Source organism: Talpa europaea, assembly GCF_964194135.1.
Source record: "Talpa europaea genome assembly, chromosome: 1".
Classification (NCBI taxonomy): Eukaryota; Metazoa; Chordata; class Mammalia; order Eulipotyphla; family Talpidae; genus Talpa; species Talpa europaea.
The window spans coordinates 110,210,948-110,228,096 of NC_140073.1; the positions used below are offsets into that span (position 1 = coordinate 110,210,948).

General features: G+C 38.9%; 1 protein-coding gene across 6 annotated transcripts in view; it reads left to right on the forward strand.

Annotated features, from left to right (window-relative positions):
• ITGA6 (integrin subunit alpha 6) overlaps positions 1–17,149 on the forward strand; it is a gene marked incomplete at both ends in the record, with an annotated part of 74,182 nt that overhangs the window by 44,390 nt on the left and 12,643 nt on the right. For 4 of the 6 annotated variants that reach the window (XM_084236595.1, XM_084236596.1, XM_084236598.1 and 1 more), the window contains 15 exons: positions 383–593; positions 1,290–1,483; positions 1,965–2,053; positions 2,721–2,839; positions 6,492–6,590; positions 6,845–6,906; positions 10,845–11,005; positions 11,183–11,326; positions 13,007–13,122; positions 13,232–13,421; positions 13,508–13,591; positions 13,688–13,767; positions 13,918–13,995; positions 14,083–14,185; positions 15,901–16,074. In XM_084236595.1, coding sequence (XP_084092721.1) covers positions 383–593; positions 1,290–1,483; positions 1,965–2,053; positions 2,721–2,839; positions 6,492–6,590; positions 6,845–6,906; positions 10,845–11,005; positions 11,183–11,326; positions 13,007–13,122; positions 13,232–13,421; positions 13,508–13,591; positions 13,688–13,767; positions 13,918–13,995; positions 14,083–14,185; positions 15,901–16,074 — 1,904 coding nt within the window. The remainder of the gene's footprint in view (positions 1–382; positions 594–1,289; positions 1,484–1,964; positions 2,054–2,720; positions 2,840–6,491; positions 6,591–6,844; positions 6,907–10,844; positions 11,006–11,182; positions 11,327–13,006; positions 13,123–13,231; positions 13,422–13,507; positions 13,592–13,687; positions 13,768–13,917; positions 13,996–14,082; positions 14,186–15,900; positions 16,075–17,149) is intronic. The other 2 variants (XM_084236597.1, XM_084236599.1) reach the window with 1 other exon arrangement.

The window sequence follows — 17,149 nt, forward strand, 5'->3', positions numbered from 1 at the left end:
GTGTATATGATGAGACTTTACCGTAATTCAGTATCTAGCTGATCTCCTTTAGCACAATTCTGGTATTAAAATGAGACTAGAAGTGATTCTTAGATGCATGAATGCTTCACAATTCACATTACACAAATGCTAAATAACGTGGATTTTTTTTTTTTTAATAAAGTCAGTATCCATAGAAAGCAATGGAAATAGCCTACTGCTTGGTACTTGTGTCAAATCTCTTAGCTCTGTGACTCTTTCTTGTTCATATACATATATATATATATATATATATATAGAAAGGGAAGGGTGGGAGACAAAGGGAGAAGACAGCAATGGAGTTACCAGCATTGGGTACCTCTTGAAATACAGGCTTGATGTGAACTGTGTTTCATTTTTCTAGGCTTTTCTTTGGATTCAGGGAAAGGTATTGTTTCTAAAGATGAGATTACTTTTGTATCTGGTGCTCCAAGGGCCAATCACAGTGGAGCTGTGGTTTTGCTAAAAAGAGACCAAAAGTCTGCACATCTTCTCCCTGAGCACATATTTGATGGGGAAGGTCTGGCCTCTTCATTTGGCTATGACGTGGCAGTGGCGGACCTTAACAAAGATGGGTAAGTATCCCATATTATCTTATATTTACAAAGATGTCATTGCAGTTTTGGTTTCTGTAGGTCTTGAGAAAAGCCATTCTTTCAGATTAGTTGATTCAAAGACTATTTTTGCTGCCAGGTTTCCACCATGCCATTGTGTTTTTATCACTTCTACTTTGACAGTAGACGCTCATCATCTTGCCCAGGCTTCAGGATTGTACCTTCAGTTTTTAGTTTTTATTGCTGTCTTGGCATCATAGGTCTGTGAGAATTAAAGTGGGGGTGGAATTACTTGAAAAATGACACCTATATGGTTCTGTTCTGTGGCTTCTTAAGGGACTGTTGGAGCATCCAGACTCTTGTGTTAAAAGTAGGTATGAGTGGCAAAGTCACAACGTAAATCTGTGATGCCAATTGAGGTGGGAGGGGAGGGTCTTTACTGAGATTCTCTCTGCACTGTAGTTCTAACTTGGAAAACTGACTTCTAGTTCTTCAGTATCTTACTTTGGGCAACTTATTATAGGCCTCTTTAGTTTTTAAAAATGTTGTAGTTTTAAAATTAAAAAAAAATGTTGTAGTTTATAAGATGTCAATTCCAGATTTGCGGTCCTTTCTATTATCTCTCTTTTATGTTCTTAATACCTGGGCTAGTGGTATTTCCTCTAAGCTCACTGATACTTTAGCTGGTGGTTCAGTTCTTCCCATCATTGTTTTTAGGTGGCAAGATCTAATTGTGGGAGCCCCACAGTATTTTGATAGAGATGGAGAAGTTGGAGGTGCAGTCTATATCTACATTAACCAGCAAGGCAGGTGGAAAAATGTCAAGCCAATCCGTCTTAATGGAACTAAAGATTCTATGTTTGGCATTGCTGTCAAAAATATTGGGGATATTAATCAAGATGGCTACCCAGGTACGTAGCAGACTGTGAGATGGTTATGATATTTATAGATTGCTTGATTATCTGCAATAGTGAGTGCTATGCATCTTATTTTAAAATGTTGTATTGGAATGTTTTAAATATGTGATGCTTGTTAAAATGTGATGTTGTTGGGCCTCCCCGGTGGCGCAGCGGTTGAGCACTGGGTTGCGAAGCTACCCACGGCCTCTGCGGCGCCGGTTCGATCCCCGGCTGCTCCCCGGCCACCGGAGGAGGGTCCCACATGGCGCGCAGACCTCTCCTGCCGCCTGCTGCTCCCCTCAGCAGTGTACTTCGGTCCTTCTGCCTGCTCTGCTCCCCGCTCTGGCTCTGGTGAATTCTCTCACCCTCCCGCGCTTCTGACTGTACCCAGTGCATGTATAAACAAAACAAACAAACAAACAAACAAATAAATAAATAAATAAACATGCCTCTATTAAAAAAATAAATAAATAAAATGTGATGTTGTTAACAGATATTGCAGTTGGTGCGCCCTATGATGACATGGGAAAGGTATTTATCTATCATGGGTCTGCGAGTGGAATCAACACCAAACCCACGCAGGTAACTAAGTAACCTGGATTTCTGCAATAGCAGTCTCAGCTTTTTGCCTTTTGATTGACTATTTAGGATTATGTGAAGTCTCACACAAATCATTTTTTACTAATAAATCTACAATAGTATGAATTTTGTGTCTTTTAAAAACATATTATTAGAAAATAGCTTGGACATAGATATAAATGCAACAGCCTGTCTGTTTTAATTGAAATATTTCTCAGATAAGTTAGGAATCAAGGTATTCCAAAGAAATTATGCTACCCTGACAGCTTAAGTTGATGGAAATGTGATAAATTTCCTTTAGTAACATGTTAAAGTAGATGATACTGGACAAATGGAAGAGAGTATTGTAACTGCGTGGGGAACTTAACACCAAAAATTAAACCTTGTTTTTGAGAATAAGACATTTGGAGGGAAGATAGAAAAAAATGTTTTGGAAAAACTCTGACTTAATGTAGTGAACTAGTGCATCAAAAATGGATTTTTTTATCCTTTGAGATGCAATATAAATTAGATTGTTTTTAAGATATAAAATGTCTGAAGTGTTGGATCACATGTATATTTATAATTTGCTTATAGTTTATTATAACTTATTTATGAGTGAAATCTTAAATGTCAGTGTCAGTGTAAAAGAAACTTGTATGTGTCCATCTTGTTGACTTGTTTATTTCAGGTTCTTGAGGGTAAAACGCCTTATTTTGGATATTCAATTGCTGGAAATATGGACCTTGATAGAAATTCCTACCCTGATGTTGCTGTTGGTTCCCTCTCAGACTCAGTAACTGTTTTCAGGTGCGTTGCCTTTGACTTTGGTTAAGCGTATTCAGCAGTGAGGTTACACTAAAATGTTGACCCTTTGAATTGAAATGTATAATGTCTGTGCTTCACAGGCAAAGGCTTGTGTGAATTTTGAAGATTTTTCTTTTGAAAATAAGTGGTGTAATAGTATAAAGATTTTATAAAATTTGCTAATTTTGAACAGAGGAAAAGATAGATCAGAATTAGTACAAATTTTTACTTCATAGATATATTTTTAAAACTTATTTTGATAAAAACAAAATTTGACAGTATAAAGACTATGTGGAGAGAAATAAATTTTCCCTGTTAGCATCATTTATTATTAAACTCCAAATTTGGGTTTATATCCTTCTAGTTTTTACTTTCTGTGAATGTATATATTTATTTAGCATAATTGAGGCCAGGATGTACATACTGTCTTATAACCTTGTCATTTTATAATACCTAGATGTGAAAGTAGAACAAGTGAAAATAAGTGGGAAAAAACTTATCTGGGATGAGTGAGATCAGTGGAAAAAGTGAAAAAAATAAAGTTAACTAAATAACATGTGCATGGTTGGGAAAAGAGCTAAGGAAAAAATGATAGACCAGTAGTGGTTTGTGTTGGAGTTGATAAGTATTAGTCCTGGAAACTAGCCTATCTCCTGAGCTGTCACACTGTGTACCTTCCTAAGTTAAATAAAGATTCAGATTATTTTCTATCTGGTGTTCCACAAATAGTGCTTTTGCCTATTCCTCTCTGTTTATATATGTATTAGCCTTAAAATATAAAATATTTTCAAAAGATAGAAGAGTATATAGCATTTAATTATTTTAGCAAGTTTTCCATCAAAAAGCATTTGAACTTATAGTTCTATCTTGAAATGTGACCCTCCAGTGTCAAGACTTGACTTCTTATACCAGAATTTACTTACTAATTTTCTCCAACAGGTAGCACATCTTTAATCAGTTGAATATTTGCCTCTGTGTGTAATTGCTATTTTAATATTCTTTACTTTCTTATCGTTATGAGTGGGTTGGCTGTGAACCCTGTAAACTTTATCCTCCTTATTAATCATGTACAAGTAAACTTCAAAAGGACCAACTCCCTTGTTTTGCACATGAAGAAATGGAAGCCCAGGACTTGCTTGAACTTTTAAGCCTGCATCCTACTAGAATAGGATCCCAGCTGCTGTCCTAGGAAATCCTAGTTTTTTTCAGTTTTTCCCATTAAAACATACTAGACTTTGGGGTAGTTAGTAAATAAATAAAGTTAGTAAGTAAATAAAAAAGACCGCTGAGTCATTATGAGTTAAAGCATATTTTTCATGATTCATTTGTACTGTGCACTCAAAATTGTGTGTATATGTAGAGTGCCTAAAAACAAATAAAAATGGGGTCTAAGCAGAACTATGTATTAGTGTTTCCTTTTGAGATTTATGCCACGCAATGGCATTAATGTCATGATATGTAAAACACTCCAGTATAGGTAACGACAGGTTTAAAATATTTCTGAATTTTTGCCTTTTAAATATACTCTTAAAATGTTAAGAATGTGTCTAGTTAGTATCTTAGAAACTAGGAGCAGTTTACATGTAAAATAACAATAGAAAGGTAAATATTTGAAATGAAGGAAAAAGAAGGAATGTGGGCAGCATTTGCTCTCTTATGGCCTACATTTTCCTGAGAACACATGCATGTACTTGTGCCCTTACTGCTTACTGATTGATTCCAGAAGTTCAAGCTAGCGAGGGATTTGGGATTTGGAGTGCGGTTTTCCTATATAGAAACACTTCTCCAGAATGGCCAGTTTTACCTCAAGCCCACTGCAGTCAGTCTAACTGAATCCATGTGGTCCTAAAACCACAGAACCCGTTGAGTTCTGGCTGAGGAGTGCCTGAGAGAGAAGTGCAATCTCCCCCATTCCACACTCACCCCAGCCACTACAGACTTACTTTTTTTTGACTTTGGCAGGAGTTAGGCTAAAGGCCCACTGTGACCCTTTTGGCTGTGGGGAGTAGGCAATAATATGTAAGGGAGAGCAAAGATGTTTTTAAATGGTAAGAAAGGTTAAAGATGAGTAATTCCAACTTTTTGAGTATTTGAGAGGTTAGTTGAGGTCTGGCAGAATGTAGCTAGGAAGAGTTAAGGGTTAAGTTTTTGCTTATAGAGACATTGAGGGGTGCAGTTAGTCAGTTCTAACAGTGAGAGGACAATGACTTCATGTCGGGAATGGGAAATTCTGAGGGGGGGCTAGGGAGCATACAGGTCTGTGAGATGGACACATTCGGATGACCTGCATTACTGAAGTTCATTGTTGGTAGAAATCCTGATGGTGAGCATCCAGGTGTTAGATAGGTATTAGTGTGACCTCTTTGGAGAGTGTTTTGCTTTTTGGTTTGTTTGATTTTTTATTATCGCATTATTATTTGGCAGTTGTTTTCCTGACTATATAATTTTGAGAGTCTACTTCACCCCTCCGTGTGTGCACATACTTCACTCACCCTCCACCAAAGTTCCAGTACTGGTGTCCTTTCTATTTCCAAATCCCTACTGCCTTTTCTCTCTCCCTGTTCTTTAAGTATTTTATGGGTTCAGGTTTATATATCTATTATGGAGGACATTTTGGTAAAACTACAGATATCCTTTGACTCAAAAATTCTAGAAATTCCTCCTACATTTTAGATAGGTGTATGTACACAGGATGCCTAGGTGTGTAAGGAGTGTGTACACAGGATGCCTGTGTATATGTACAAGAGCAGAAAGCCTAAAAATGATATAAATGTCTACTGATTAGGGACTGATTATGTAAATGATATTACATTGGTATGGTGCAATACAAAGCTGTAAAAAACAATGAGGTTCCTCTGAATTGATATAAGACCTCTGAAATATTAACAAGTGAGGGAAAAATGCAAACAATATGAATAAAAAGCTTACATTGAAAAATTATATGTGTATTTTTATATATAATTGTCGATATTTTTAACAGAAACACAGACTTATATATATCTGGAAGGATATACAAGGCTATGGGAGTTTGGTGACAGGGACATAATATTTGCCCACAAACGAATTTTTTACGTATTACAGATAATACACTTTCAATTTCAAAACTCAAATTTTGAAACTACAAAATATCTTATATTTTTAAATACATGTTATATTAAACACTTCTAATAACTACCATATAATTAGTTTTAAAATTATTATTGGTTAACAGTCATTTTCTTGGGCCTTCCCGGTGGCGCAGCGGTTGAGCGCTGGGTTGCGAAGCTGCCCGCAGCCTCTGCAGCGCCGGTTCGATTCCCGGCTGCTCCCCGGCCACCGGAGGAGGGTCCCACATGGCGCGCAGACCTCTCCTGCCGCCCGCTGCTCCCCTCAGCAGTGTACTTCGGTCCTTCTGCCTGCTCTGCTCCCCGCTCTGGCTCTGGTGAATTCTCTCACCCTCCCGTGCTTCTGACTGTACCCAGTGCTTGTATAAATAAATAAATAAATAAATCTTAAAAAAAAAAAAACAGTCATTTTCTTTAACATTGCAGGGGGGCAATCACATGGGAACATTTTGTCCCCTGTGGTTTTTAAGATGCTGTCTAGGATATGAAATTCCTCTTATATAGTCAAGGTGGCAAAAAGCTGAGCTGGGATTTTACTCCTTTGTCTTTAGATCCCGGCCCGTGATTAATATTCAGAAGACTGTCACTGTGACACCTAACAGAATTGACCTCCACCAGAAGACATCCTGCCGGGTCCCAAGTGGGATATGGTGAGCATTTCAGCTGTGTTCTGGTGATCCCGTTGCTTTTACACCTCTTCTTTGTGCTGACCCTGTTGCCATGAGGAGACATAGGGAAGATTAAGAGAAAAATGGGCAAAGGAAAAAGGGGAATCTGTTAAGTGACTATCCAGCATTTTACTCACCAGTGGGCAGTGGGGGTATTTGAAAGCTGGGAAACATATTTATTTTTTATCTACTGTAATAATGCATCTTTCAAGAAATATGTGTTTGATTTTATACAGCCTCAAGGTTAAGGCCTGTTTTGAATATACTGCCAAACCCACTGGTTATAATCCTTCAATAAGTAAGTACCTCTACATTAAAAACATTTTATTTTTCTGTCTGCCAGGTTGAGAGTTCTGCATAAATAACAAAAATAAAACTGCAATGACCAAAGTGGCCACAAATTCTTATTTAAAGAATTAAGTGTGTCTGTCTTCTCTTTAATCAGGAGAAAACAGCACATGAGGGAAAACTCTCCATTTGGTCCCCATTTGAATTTTCCAGAGCAGATGGTTTAGGAGAGACTGCCGTGGAAAAGGGCTCATTTGTTACCACGATCATTTCCTCTATTTCTGTCTTTGAAAAGCAGTGTGGAAAGTTGGTTTTGTGGTTGTAAGGTGGTGGGTGGTGGTTGTAGCTGGGTGACTGCGGGAGCCGGAGTACTGCACAGAATAATCGCCAGTTTATACTTTCCTTTCTCTCTGGTGCCCTCCAAGAGGGGCCTCTGTGGCCCAGAACCCCCAGCCTGTGTGCCTGAGTGCAGGCCCCTGAGAGGGTTTGAAGTCTGGCCCTGGCCATTCAGACACTTGGGCTCAGCGCCTGCTTCCAGCTTTGGTGTAGACTGAAACCCTACAACGTAGCAAAAGCATGTCTCTTAGAATTTGAACTTTTATTTTCACATCAGCCAAAAAATTGCCTCTAGTAGGATTGTGATGGGAAACTACATAAAATAATGTGGTGAAAGCAGTTTGTCATTTATAAGGTATTATTCTGCTTTGCTTCTTTATTATTCAAACAGGATTTTGCCACAAATTTTGACAGGGCTGAGGGCTAATGATACTCTAATAGTACTGATTATGACCAAGACATTCTCTGGTAAGTTTTATTTCCAGCCACACCTCTTCAGGTGTGAGCCATGTGCCCAGAGTGAAAATGGGGCATGGGAATTTAAAATAAACCTTATTTCAAAGAGGAAGTGCAAAGACCGGGAGGGTGAATTGCAGTCTGGGTAAGGCTGTGGTCATTTTCCGGGCAGCTTTGCTTTTTTGAGGGACAAAGTGGTTCTGTCCTTTAAGAATTTCCCAGGTTTTTCTCTACCTGGAGGTACTGGGTTCTCTTTAAGGTTTCCCCTTGTTTATTTAAATGATGTCCCTTTGACTATCTCAACATTTGGCAAATAAGCCTCCCTTCATCCCATTTACACTGTATTAGACCCACTTAACCTTTATCACCCTGAGATTCAGACTGTCCTTGGGTGGTTTCTTCCTCCCCCTGACCTTCTTCAGGTGCCTTCTCCTGGGCCCTCTCCTGCGCGGCCTCCCTCAGGGGGTCTGCAAACTGTGCTTTGGGTCTTGTATTAGAACGCGGTACATAGAGCGCATGGTGGCCTTTCACTTTGCTTTTTGACACAGCTGGCATCTTATCGTATAGAAAACAGTTCTTTGTGTGGCTTTCAATGATGAGTAGATACCTTCTATGACTTCTCGGGATCTGTCTTCCTTTCAGGGCTGATTGTGTTATTTTTACCCAAATGTAATCTTACATCTGTCCACTTGGATGCCTGGCCTTTTGCAATTGTGTTAGGAAGTGAACTGTAGGACAAGGGTAAAGTGATTCTCGGACTAGGCACAGAGAGGAAATGGAAAAACATTTTTATTCTATTAGTCTGTCATTGTCTCAAACCATTCTCAGTCTGACTACAGACGTGTAGTCTCATCGCAATTGTGAGTGTTCCTTGTCTCCCCTGAAATCATTATTTGAAATAAATCACAAACTTTCTTCTAGCTTTAATGATGTGCTTACAGTACATGTGTTGATTTTTATATTATGTGACTGCTGTTAATCAAGTGTTTATTGATGGTCTGATATGGATGGAACTCTTATCTCTGAAGACATTTAGAGAAAACCTGTTTTCATTACCTGAACTTCTACTCTATTGGGAAATTCTAAATAAAATTAAACAGAACTTCCACAAAGCTGCATAAGTTAATACATGGAAAATATGTTCCCAGTGTCTGAGAATGTGAGCTTATTGTTTGACCAGGCCATTTTAATTCAGTGTGGTGTTTCATACATACAGATATTTATAATTGAGCCTTAATGAGTATTCTACTTGGCTTGCCCCTCAAAAGGTCAGCAAAGGTGGCCTGCAAGGATTTTAAGATGATGTGAACTGTCTGGAGGGTTAGGGAAGGTTAGAGTGGGTTTGGTAGATAAACGGTTTTAATGCACCCACACCCTCCCTTACTTTTGCCGAGAGGGGCACTCAGCATGTGAGCCTTCGTCTGGTTCATGGTGAAGTTAGCAGGTCACTGTTAAATGGATGATGTCAAGGCTACAGAGGGCCTAAGATGGAGGAGTGTTCCATTTGGCAGCCATGACATTTAAGAATTCTTCAGATGGACACAGAAATTACTACTGAAACTGTCAGTGTTTCTAAATTTTGGTCTTATACATCTGAATAGCTACCGTTTCACCTAGGAATACCTTAATGCTTGTGTGAGTGTGTGCGCGCGTGCACATGCATGCATATGTGTGTGTGTACAAATATGCATTGATCTGTAAGTTGATGTGCTGCCGGTCATTCCTGCTTCTGATCAGGAGTCTACAAATCATATCGCTCGTCTTCAAATCATATTGCTCTCGGGTGTTGTGCTGCTACTGGGAATATGGTGATGAACAGCCGCTGAGGTCCCTGTCCATGGCTTAGCACAGTTGGCTAGGTGTACTGATTGGAGAAATGGAATACCCTGGGTCCCCCCAGGAGGTTGCTCAGGAAGGTTCCTGGGGGTAGTGATGTCCATGCTGAAACCTGAAAGGAACAGAGTTAGCTGGTCAGGGGGAGATAGGAGAAGGAAGAGGTTCCAGCTGGCAGAGGGAGAGAGTGACTCATGCAGAGGCTAAAGCAAGCAGGAATGTCAGCATTGAAGAGACTTTATAAAGCGTCTTCTTCTGTGATTATGACAGCGACTTGGAAGCTGGCACTGCCTCTGTCCCTCACTGTATGGCCTTAAGCCAGTCACCTACTTCTATGGGGCTCCATTTTTTCATCTACAAGAAGACCGTATTAAAATGGATGTTTTCAAGAGGTCTCTTCCAAATCTAGTGTGAATATTAGGACCTGGTTTGTTCATTTTCTGTTTTCTGGAGCAGATATTTTTTTCCCCTTGAGCCTGCCTTCTCTGGCCCTCTATGCCCTTTGGTTTGCTCTCCTTTCTGATGATTAGTGAGTGATTAATGAATGTAAGTAATTTAAGTATTGGCCCATTAAAAAACATCGTTAGCAGCTACCTCCAGTGAACAACAAAGAAAGCATTCTGAAGTCAAAAATGAGATTTTGATAATCCCAGTCCTGGCTCACCTCCAATCTCCACTAGTGTAGGTAATCAGGATCATGAGGTGCCTTCTAGGCCTTAGGTTGGAACTCTGCTTGTGGAAGCTATATTTGCGAACAAATGGGCCCAAAGCTGCTAAAAGGAATGTTTTACCTTTTTTTTTGGAGTGACAAGTCTCATCCTGTTGTCCACATTTTTCTAATATTATTACTCTTTTAGACAATTGTCCTTTATCAGTGCTTCCTAATGTGTATAAGAACCATATAGTGATTCTGTTAAAGTGCAGATTCTGCTTCTGTAGGTTAGCTAGGACCTGGTCTGCATTTTTATCACCTCAGGAGCTGCTGGCTCTAGAAACCTGCTTTGAATTTCAAGCACTAGACCATTCAAACATCGGACTGTTTGAGGGGAAAAGGCAGTTTAGGCCCTTAGAGAGTATTGAGTCCCCTTCTGTAATCCTTAATATCCTTAATATTCTGTAAACCAGAAACTGAATCGTCTGTGCTGTTCAGAGGTTTTGACTTATTCTCGAGCTCCCCCAGGTGGCCCAATGAAAATTTGCCTTCAGAGCATTGGTAATAGCAATGAGCAGGGAAGGACAGCTTGATTTCAAACATCATAAATCAGTCAACAAGTACATGATTAGGAAACATGAAGATAAATGTTTTTTGTTTTCTCTGTCTAGCTATTGTGGGCACACTTGAGGCTGAAAAGGAAAGAAGGAAATCTGGGCTGTCTTCACGAGTTCATTTTCAAAACTATGGCTCTGAGTCCAAATACACTAAAGAACTAACTCTGACTAGGCAGAAGCAGAAGGCATGCATGGAAGAAACCCTCTGGCTACAGGTGAAGGCTACAGTCAATTCCTTTTTTTTAAGGGGACAGAAGTTGGGTTTTATGGCTCATATGTGCATACTTGAAATTAATGCTAGCAACCTTTGTTCAATAAAAAATGAAACATGGCTTTGGAGTTCCTCAGTAGCATTTATACCATGTTTAACTATATCTCCACATACTCTTCAGGAAAATATCAGAGATAAACTGCGTCCCATTCCCATAACTGCTTCAGTGGAGATCCAGGAGTCAAATGCTCGGAGGAGAGTGAATTCACTTCCAGAAGTTCTTCCAATTCTGAATTCAAATGAGCCCAAGACAGTGCAGACAGATGTAAGACTTTCTGACTTTTTTTGTTTTGCCAAAATTTTTACCACATTATTATTTTGAATCAAATGTGCTTGAAGGCAGTAGAACTAGTGATTGGCTTTAAAGTCCATCCCTTTGTACTAAATATGCTCCTTAAAATATATGCAAAAATTGAGAAGATTTGTTTCCCAAGTTCTCAATGACTATAGAATAGAATTTGAAACCAGAATATTTTCTTCATGATTTTTGGTTGGCGCTATTTGTTGAGACTGTAATTGGCAGAGCTTATTAGTCTCACATCAAGTTACTCCTTTAGATGTGTGTAGAGAGAAAAATATATGGCATTCTACCACTGAGATAATTAAAGTAGAAACCAAACTGTTGTTAATCTGAACATTAAAATCAACAAATACAAAAATTCATCAAGGCAAATAAATATCAGCAATGAAATAGTTATTTATCACCTGTTGTAGCCAAGGCAATCTTAGGAAAGGAAATCTATATTATATGGCTTTCTGTATATCTCACAGAAGGTGGTAGGGTCTATCTGCAAGATTTAGGATGAGATGTACTATAAGACTGGGGATCTGTGACATTGATTTGGTGTGATGCACTTGATATCAAAATGCAATTGATGCCAGAGTGTCCCCAGTGAGTCTTCTGGTTCTGCTGGCCACTGCTTTTCAGAAGTGACACTTGCATTAAGGTTAGAAACTGGTGCCTCACACATTGTCAGTTTTAATTGTCACTAATAATAGTCCCTTATATTTTTTATACTTCTGATGTCATTATCACATGAATATTTGTCTGTATTCCCAGCTCGGTAGCCATGTTAAACATAACAGGAAACTATTTCTCAGTGAGATTATCAAGCTCTCATTTGGCACTGTGCTAGATAGGTACACTATGCCATTTGATTTCTTGACTTTAAACTTGTTTTTCTAATCTGTATAACAGGGCTAATAATAGTATCTTCCTCATAGGACTTTTGTGAAGGTTAAGTGAGTCAAAATATATAATCATGTCTTAAAGTAGCATCATTATTATTACTGGTCATTTTTACAGTAATCCATAGGGTAGGGTGGTGGTATCCCCATATTCCTTTTTTAAAAAATTTATTTATTTATACAAGCACTGGGTACAGTCAGAAGCGTGGGAGGGTGAGAGAATTCACCAGAGCGGGGAGCAGAGCAGGCAGTCTGATGAGGTACCCTGCTGAGGGGAGCAGCAGGCTCAGTGGGAGAGGTCTGTGCGCCATGTGGGACCCTTGCCGGCAGCTGGGGGTTGAACTGGTGCTGCAGAGGCTGCGGGCAGCTTCGCAGCCCAGCGCTCAACCACTGCGCCACTGGGGAGGCCCATCCCCATATTCCTATGAGGAAATTCAGACTCTGAAGGTTAAGTGAATTTCCCAGAGCCACACAGCTAAGCGAATGTCAGGTTGAGGTTTGGAACATAGATGTGTGTGGCTACCAGCTCACACTGCTTCACCACCCTAGTTCCATGCCCTGGCCACAAAGTTCCTAAAACAAGTTGTTAAAGGGCAGAGTGGGATTAGATGCATGGCAGAGTATTTTTGGGAGCTCAACTTTTACTATGGTTATTGTCACACAGGGAAATGAACTGTATGGAAACAGCCAGTTACCTATTTAGATGCCTTTCTGAGACCTAAGTGGCACAAATTACCCTCATTTTATTTTCCTACAGGTGCACTTCTTAAAAGAGGGATGTGGAGATGACAATGTATGTAACAGCAACCTTAAACTAGAATACAAATTTTGTACTCGAGAAGCAAATCAAGACAAGTTTTCTTATTTACCAATGTAAGATTCACTCTGTAGCACTAGCAAATATGACTGGGTTTGCAGTGGCTTTTTGAAATGTTTTCAGGACTCAGTCATTTTCCTTCTTTTTGGTGTGTGTTTTTTATAGTCATAAAGGTGTACCTGAACTAGTTCTGAAAGATCAGAAGGACATTGCCTTAGAAATAACCGTGACAAACAGCCCTTCCAATGCAGCAGATCCCACAAAGGATGGTGATGATGCTCACGAAGCTAAACTCATTGCAACGTTTCCAGATACCTTGACGTATTCTGCACATAGGGAACTGAGATCTTTCCCTGTAAGTGCTTTAGAAACCAGGCGGGAGGGAAAACCAACAGCGTGCTAAGTGGACACATTATGACCTACTGTGCTTTTCTGTTACAGGAGAAACAGTTGAGCTGTGTTGCCAACCAGAATGGCTCACAAGTTGACTGTGAGCTTGGAAACCCTTTTAAAAGAAATTCCAGTGTAGGTGATGCCGCCAAATATTGTCTTTGACTGTTTTAAATACCATTACAGTGTTGCTATGCATGACCTGTGCTAACGGGTATATCTACTTTTTAGGTCACTTTTTATTTGATTTTAAGTACAACTGAAGTCACCTTTGACACCACAGATCTGGATATTAATCTGAAATTGGAAACGTGAGTTACTTCAACCTTTCCATTCAGAATTATTTCATGAAAACATAGCAGTCGATGAATTGGCCCTGATCTAAATCATAAAAGAAGTGTAATTGTAATGAGAGAACTGACTGTTAAAATAAAACCCTATTGTTTCCTTTTCATTTTCAGAACAAGCAATCAAGATAATTTGGCTTCAATTACAGCTAGAGCAAAAGTGGTTATTGAACTGCTTTTATCGGTCTCTGGGTAAGTGTTTGTATTTAGCATAACAAATCAGTTTTTGAAAGGACCATTTATAATCCTCACTAAAACTGGTGTTTTTTAATTTAACAGAGTTGCTAAACCTTCCCAGGTGTATTTTGGAGGTACAGTTGTTGGTGAGCAAGCTATGACATCTGAAGATGAAGTGGGAAGTTTAATAGAGTATGAATTCAGGGTAAGTTGGAGCAGTTGGCCCGTTTACTAAATATACCAGAGGTAACATATACTATATATTATCTTGAATATGTAATTTTAATAAGTAATATAAATAATTATGATAAATGTCCACAAAAATATTATAGTATGTTCTTTACACATTCAATATAAATCTTTGTTCAAGTCCACTTCTGTTTGGTCTTTTTTCTTATTAAAGAATGTGTATATATATGCAGTGTGGAGACAGAGTAACAGCACTTGGCTCCCCCCCTCCCAGAGCCATAAAACAAATAAAATCTCAAAGCAACTGATATTTGACTTTAGAGTGTGTTATGGTTGATTTCTTCCTCTCTCGTAAGGTCATTTCTCTTAAAGTTTGTGATTAATGTTCTCTTACCTTTCATAAACCCAATTTGTTTATTTTTTATTTAGTTCATTTTTTATGTACCACATGTGAGTGAAATCATAGGGTGTTTGACTTTCTTCATTTAACTTCACTAAGCATAAGTCCCTCAAGTCTATCTACATTTTGAAAATGGGAGGATTTCATCTTGTTTTATGGCTGAGTTGTATTCCATTGTGTGTTTGTGTGTGTGTATATATATATCATATATATATATATATGATATAGATATACAGATATAGCACATTTTTATCCATTTGTCTGTCAGTGGGCTTTTAGGTGTTTCCAGCTCTCCACTATTGTAAATAACACTCCAAAGAACATGGGAGTGTATGTCATCTCTTTGAATTAATATTGCATATTCTTTGGGTAAATACACAGAAGTGAGATAATTGGATCATGTGGAATTTCAATTTTTAATATTTTGGGGAATCTCCATACTGCTTTCTAAAATGGCTGTCCTGATTTACAAGCACTCTTAAGACCACTTGAACATACATAAATGCATAGTACACATTTGATTTGTAACTCACTCATGAGTTCAAGCCCTGTAACCTCAAATCATGTTCCTAAATACTGACTGTTGAGGTTGAAAGTCTAAAATGGCAAGAAGAGGCTCACGTGACTCCAGCAGGAGGAGAGACTGAATTCTCGTCTGTGTGTCCCTTAGCATCACAAACACAGCTGTCACAGGTAGTGATGGTGTTCATGATGCCTGAAAAAAGTGTGGCTGAAAGACAAGGCTGTGGGTGCCAGAGCAGTCCTCCACACAGAGTCCTTATTTCTTTTGCCTTCTGCTGCAGGAAATTGCTCTGTCTCCAGGTTAGCATCACATTTTCATGGCTCCTGTAATGGTTTTACGCAGAATCTCTCAGTTGTTGTCCCCAGTCTTCCCTGGGTAGAGAGCACAAAAGCAGCTTCATTTTCAAAGTGTGTAGGGTTTCTCAGGAGCAGGTTGCTGGTACCCTGCTGGCACAGGCTTGGTCATCGGCCACACAGGAGGTCACAGAGCACTTCACAGATGTGACCTGAGCATGTTGGGAGCACAGCGGATCTACACTGCAAATCCTCCTGCTCACAGCAGTTACTCCTGGGCTGACTGAGCAACTGGTTCACATTGACCTTTATTCCCCCTTACTTTTTTATTGACAAGTATATTTAAGCACAAATCTTTATTTTATATACTCTTTCTATAGTCCATTTTTGGAGGCTGTGCTTTCATTATAGCTTTATGCCAGATATTTTGACATTTTTTCCCTTGGCAATAGGAACTGCTGCTTAATTTTACATTAAGAGTATTACACTGAGATAATCATATTATTTTCTAACAGGTAATTAACTTAGGCAAACCTCTTAAAAGACTCGGCACAGCAACCTTGAATATACAGTGGCCAAAAGAAATTAGCAATGGCAAATGGTTGCTTTACTTGGTGAAAGTAGAATCCACAGGGTTGGAAAAGATAGCTTGTGAGCCACAAAGTGAAATAAACCTCCTGAATTTAAAGGTATGTTGGCAGATTTTTACCTCATGTCTCCATATATATAAATAGGAGAAGCTAACTTTGAAGGAGAAAAAAATCATTGCTGTTGTCAGGAAACTAATATTCCTCTATGTTTTCTTTGGGAGACACTTTATCTCTTATTACTCAATGAATCAAGTCAGAGAGGAATTCTGATTAGCAGCCATTATGGCACCTAAGTCAAGGTTATTCAGTGCTTCTTGAAATAAATGACTTTTTTTTTTTTTAAGTTTTATGATCTGCTATGACATAGGAGGAATGCACTGTGCTCTTGGGGGTGGGCCAGCCAAATATTAACTCCCAGGAAATCTAGCTCATTACAGAAGATGCTGGGACCTTTTAGCAAGTGACATTGAAAGCTTTTCATTATTATTTTTTTAATGGTACATATTTGAGTACTTACTGTGTCTCAGGCACTGTGGTAAGCTCTTCGCTTGCTCACCACATCACTTATTTCATTCTCCTGATAGTCCTATGAGGTATTTTTCATATCCCTAGCATTTCTGAGATGAAAAAAAGTGAGCTTCGGAGACACTAACTAGCTTGGAATCACTTAGAAGTGAAGAGACAGATTCTGCATTCAATTGCAGCTCTGCCTGGACTCTACTGCTCCATGCTTATGTAACTGGCTTATCATTTATGCTCCAGTTTGATGAAGATTTGCTTTGTTGTTACATGTCTGTTTCTTTTATTTTAAATTCTAAGCTGACTAGTATGATCATGTAGTGATAGTGACTACTTCACAGTTAGTGACAAAGTAGCATGGATAGATATGATCCTCTATCCATCATCTTTGAAAAACAAGGTGACCTATTATTTATAATCCTTACTTTAAGGAAAATGTAATTTTAAAACATCTTATGTGATTTAGTTTTCAGTACTCTATTTTGAGTAAGTCACATAAGCTAGTTCTTTTTGCCTCTTTCCCTGTTCTTACTGTCACTTGAATTGAAGATGTGTGCTGACTTTTTTTTTTAAACCATATGTTGGGTACTGAGCTGGGGGTACAGTGACTGAGATCTGATGGCCTGATCTCAGGATGCTCATAGTTTGGTGGGGT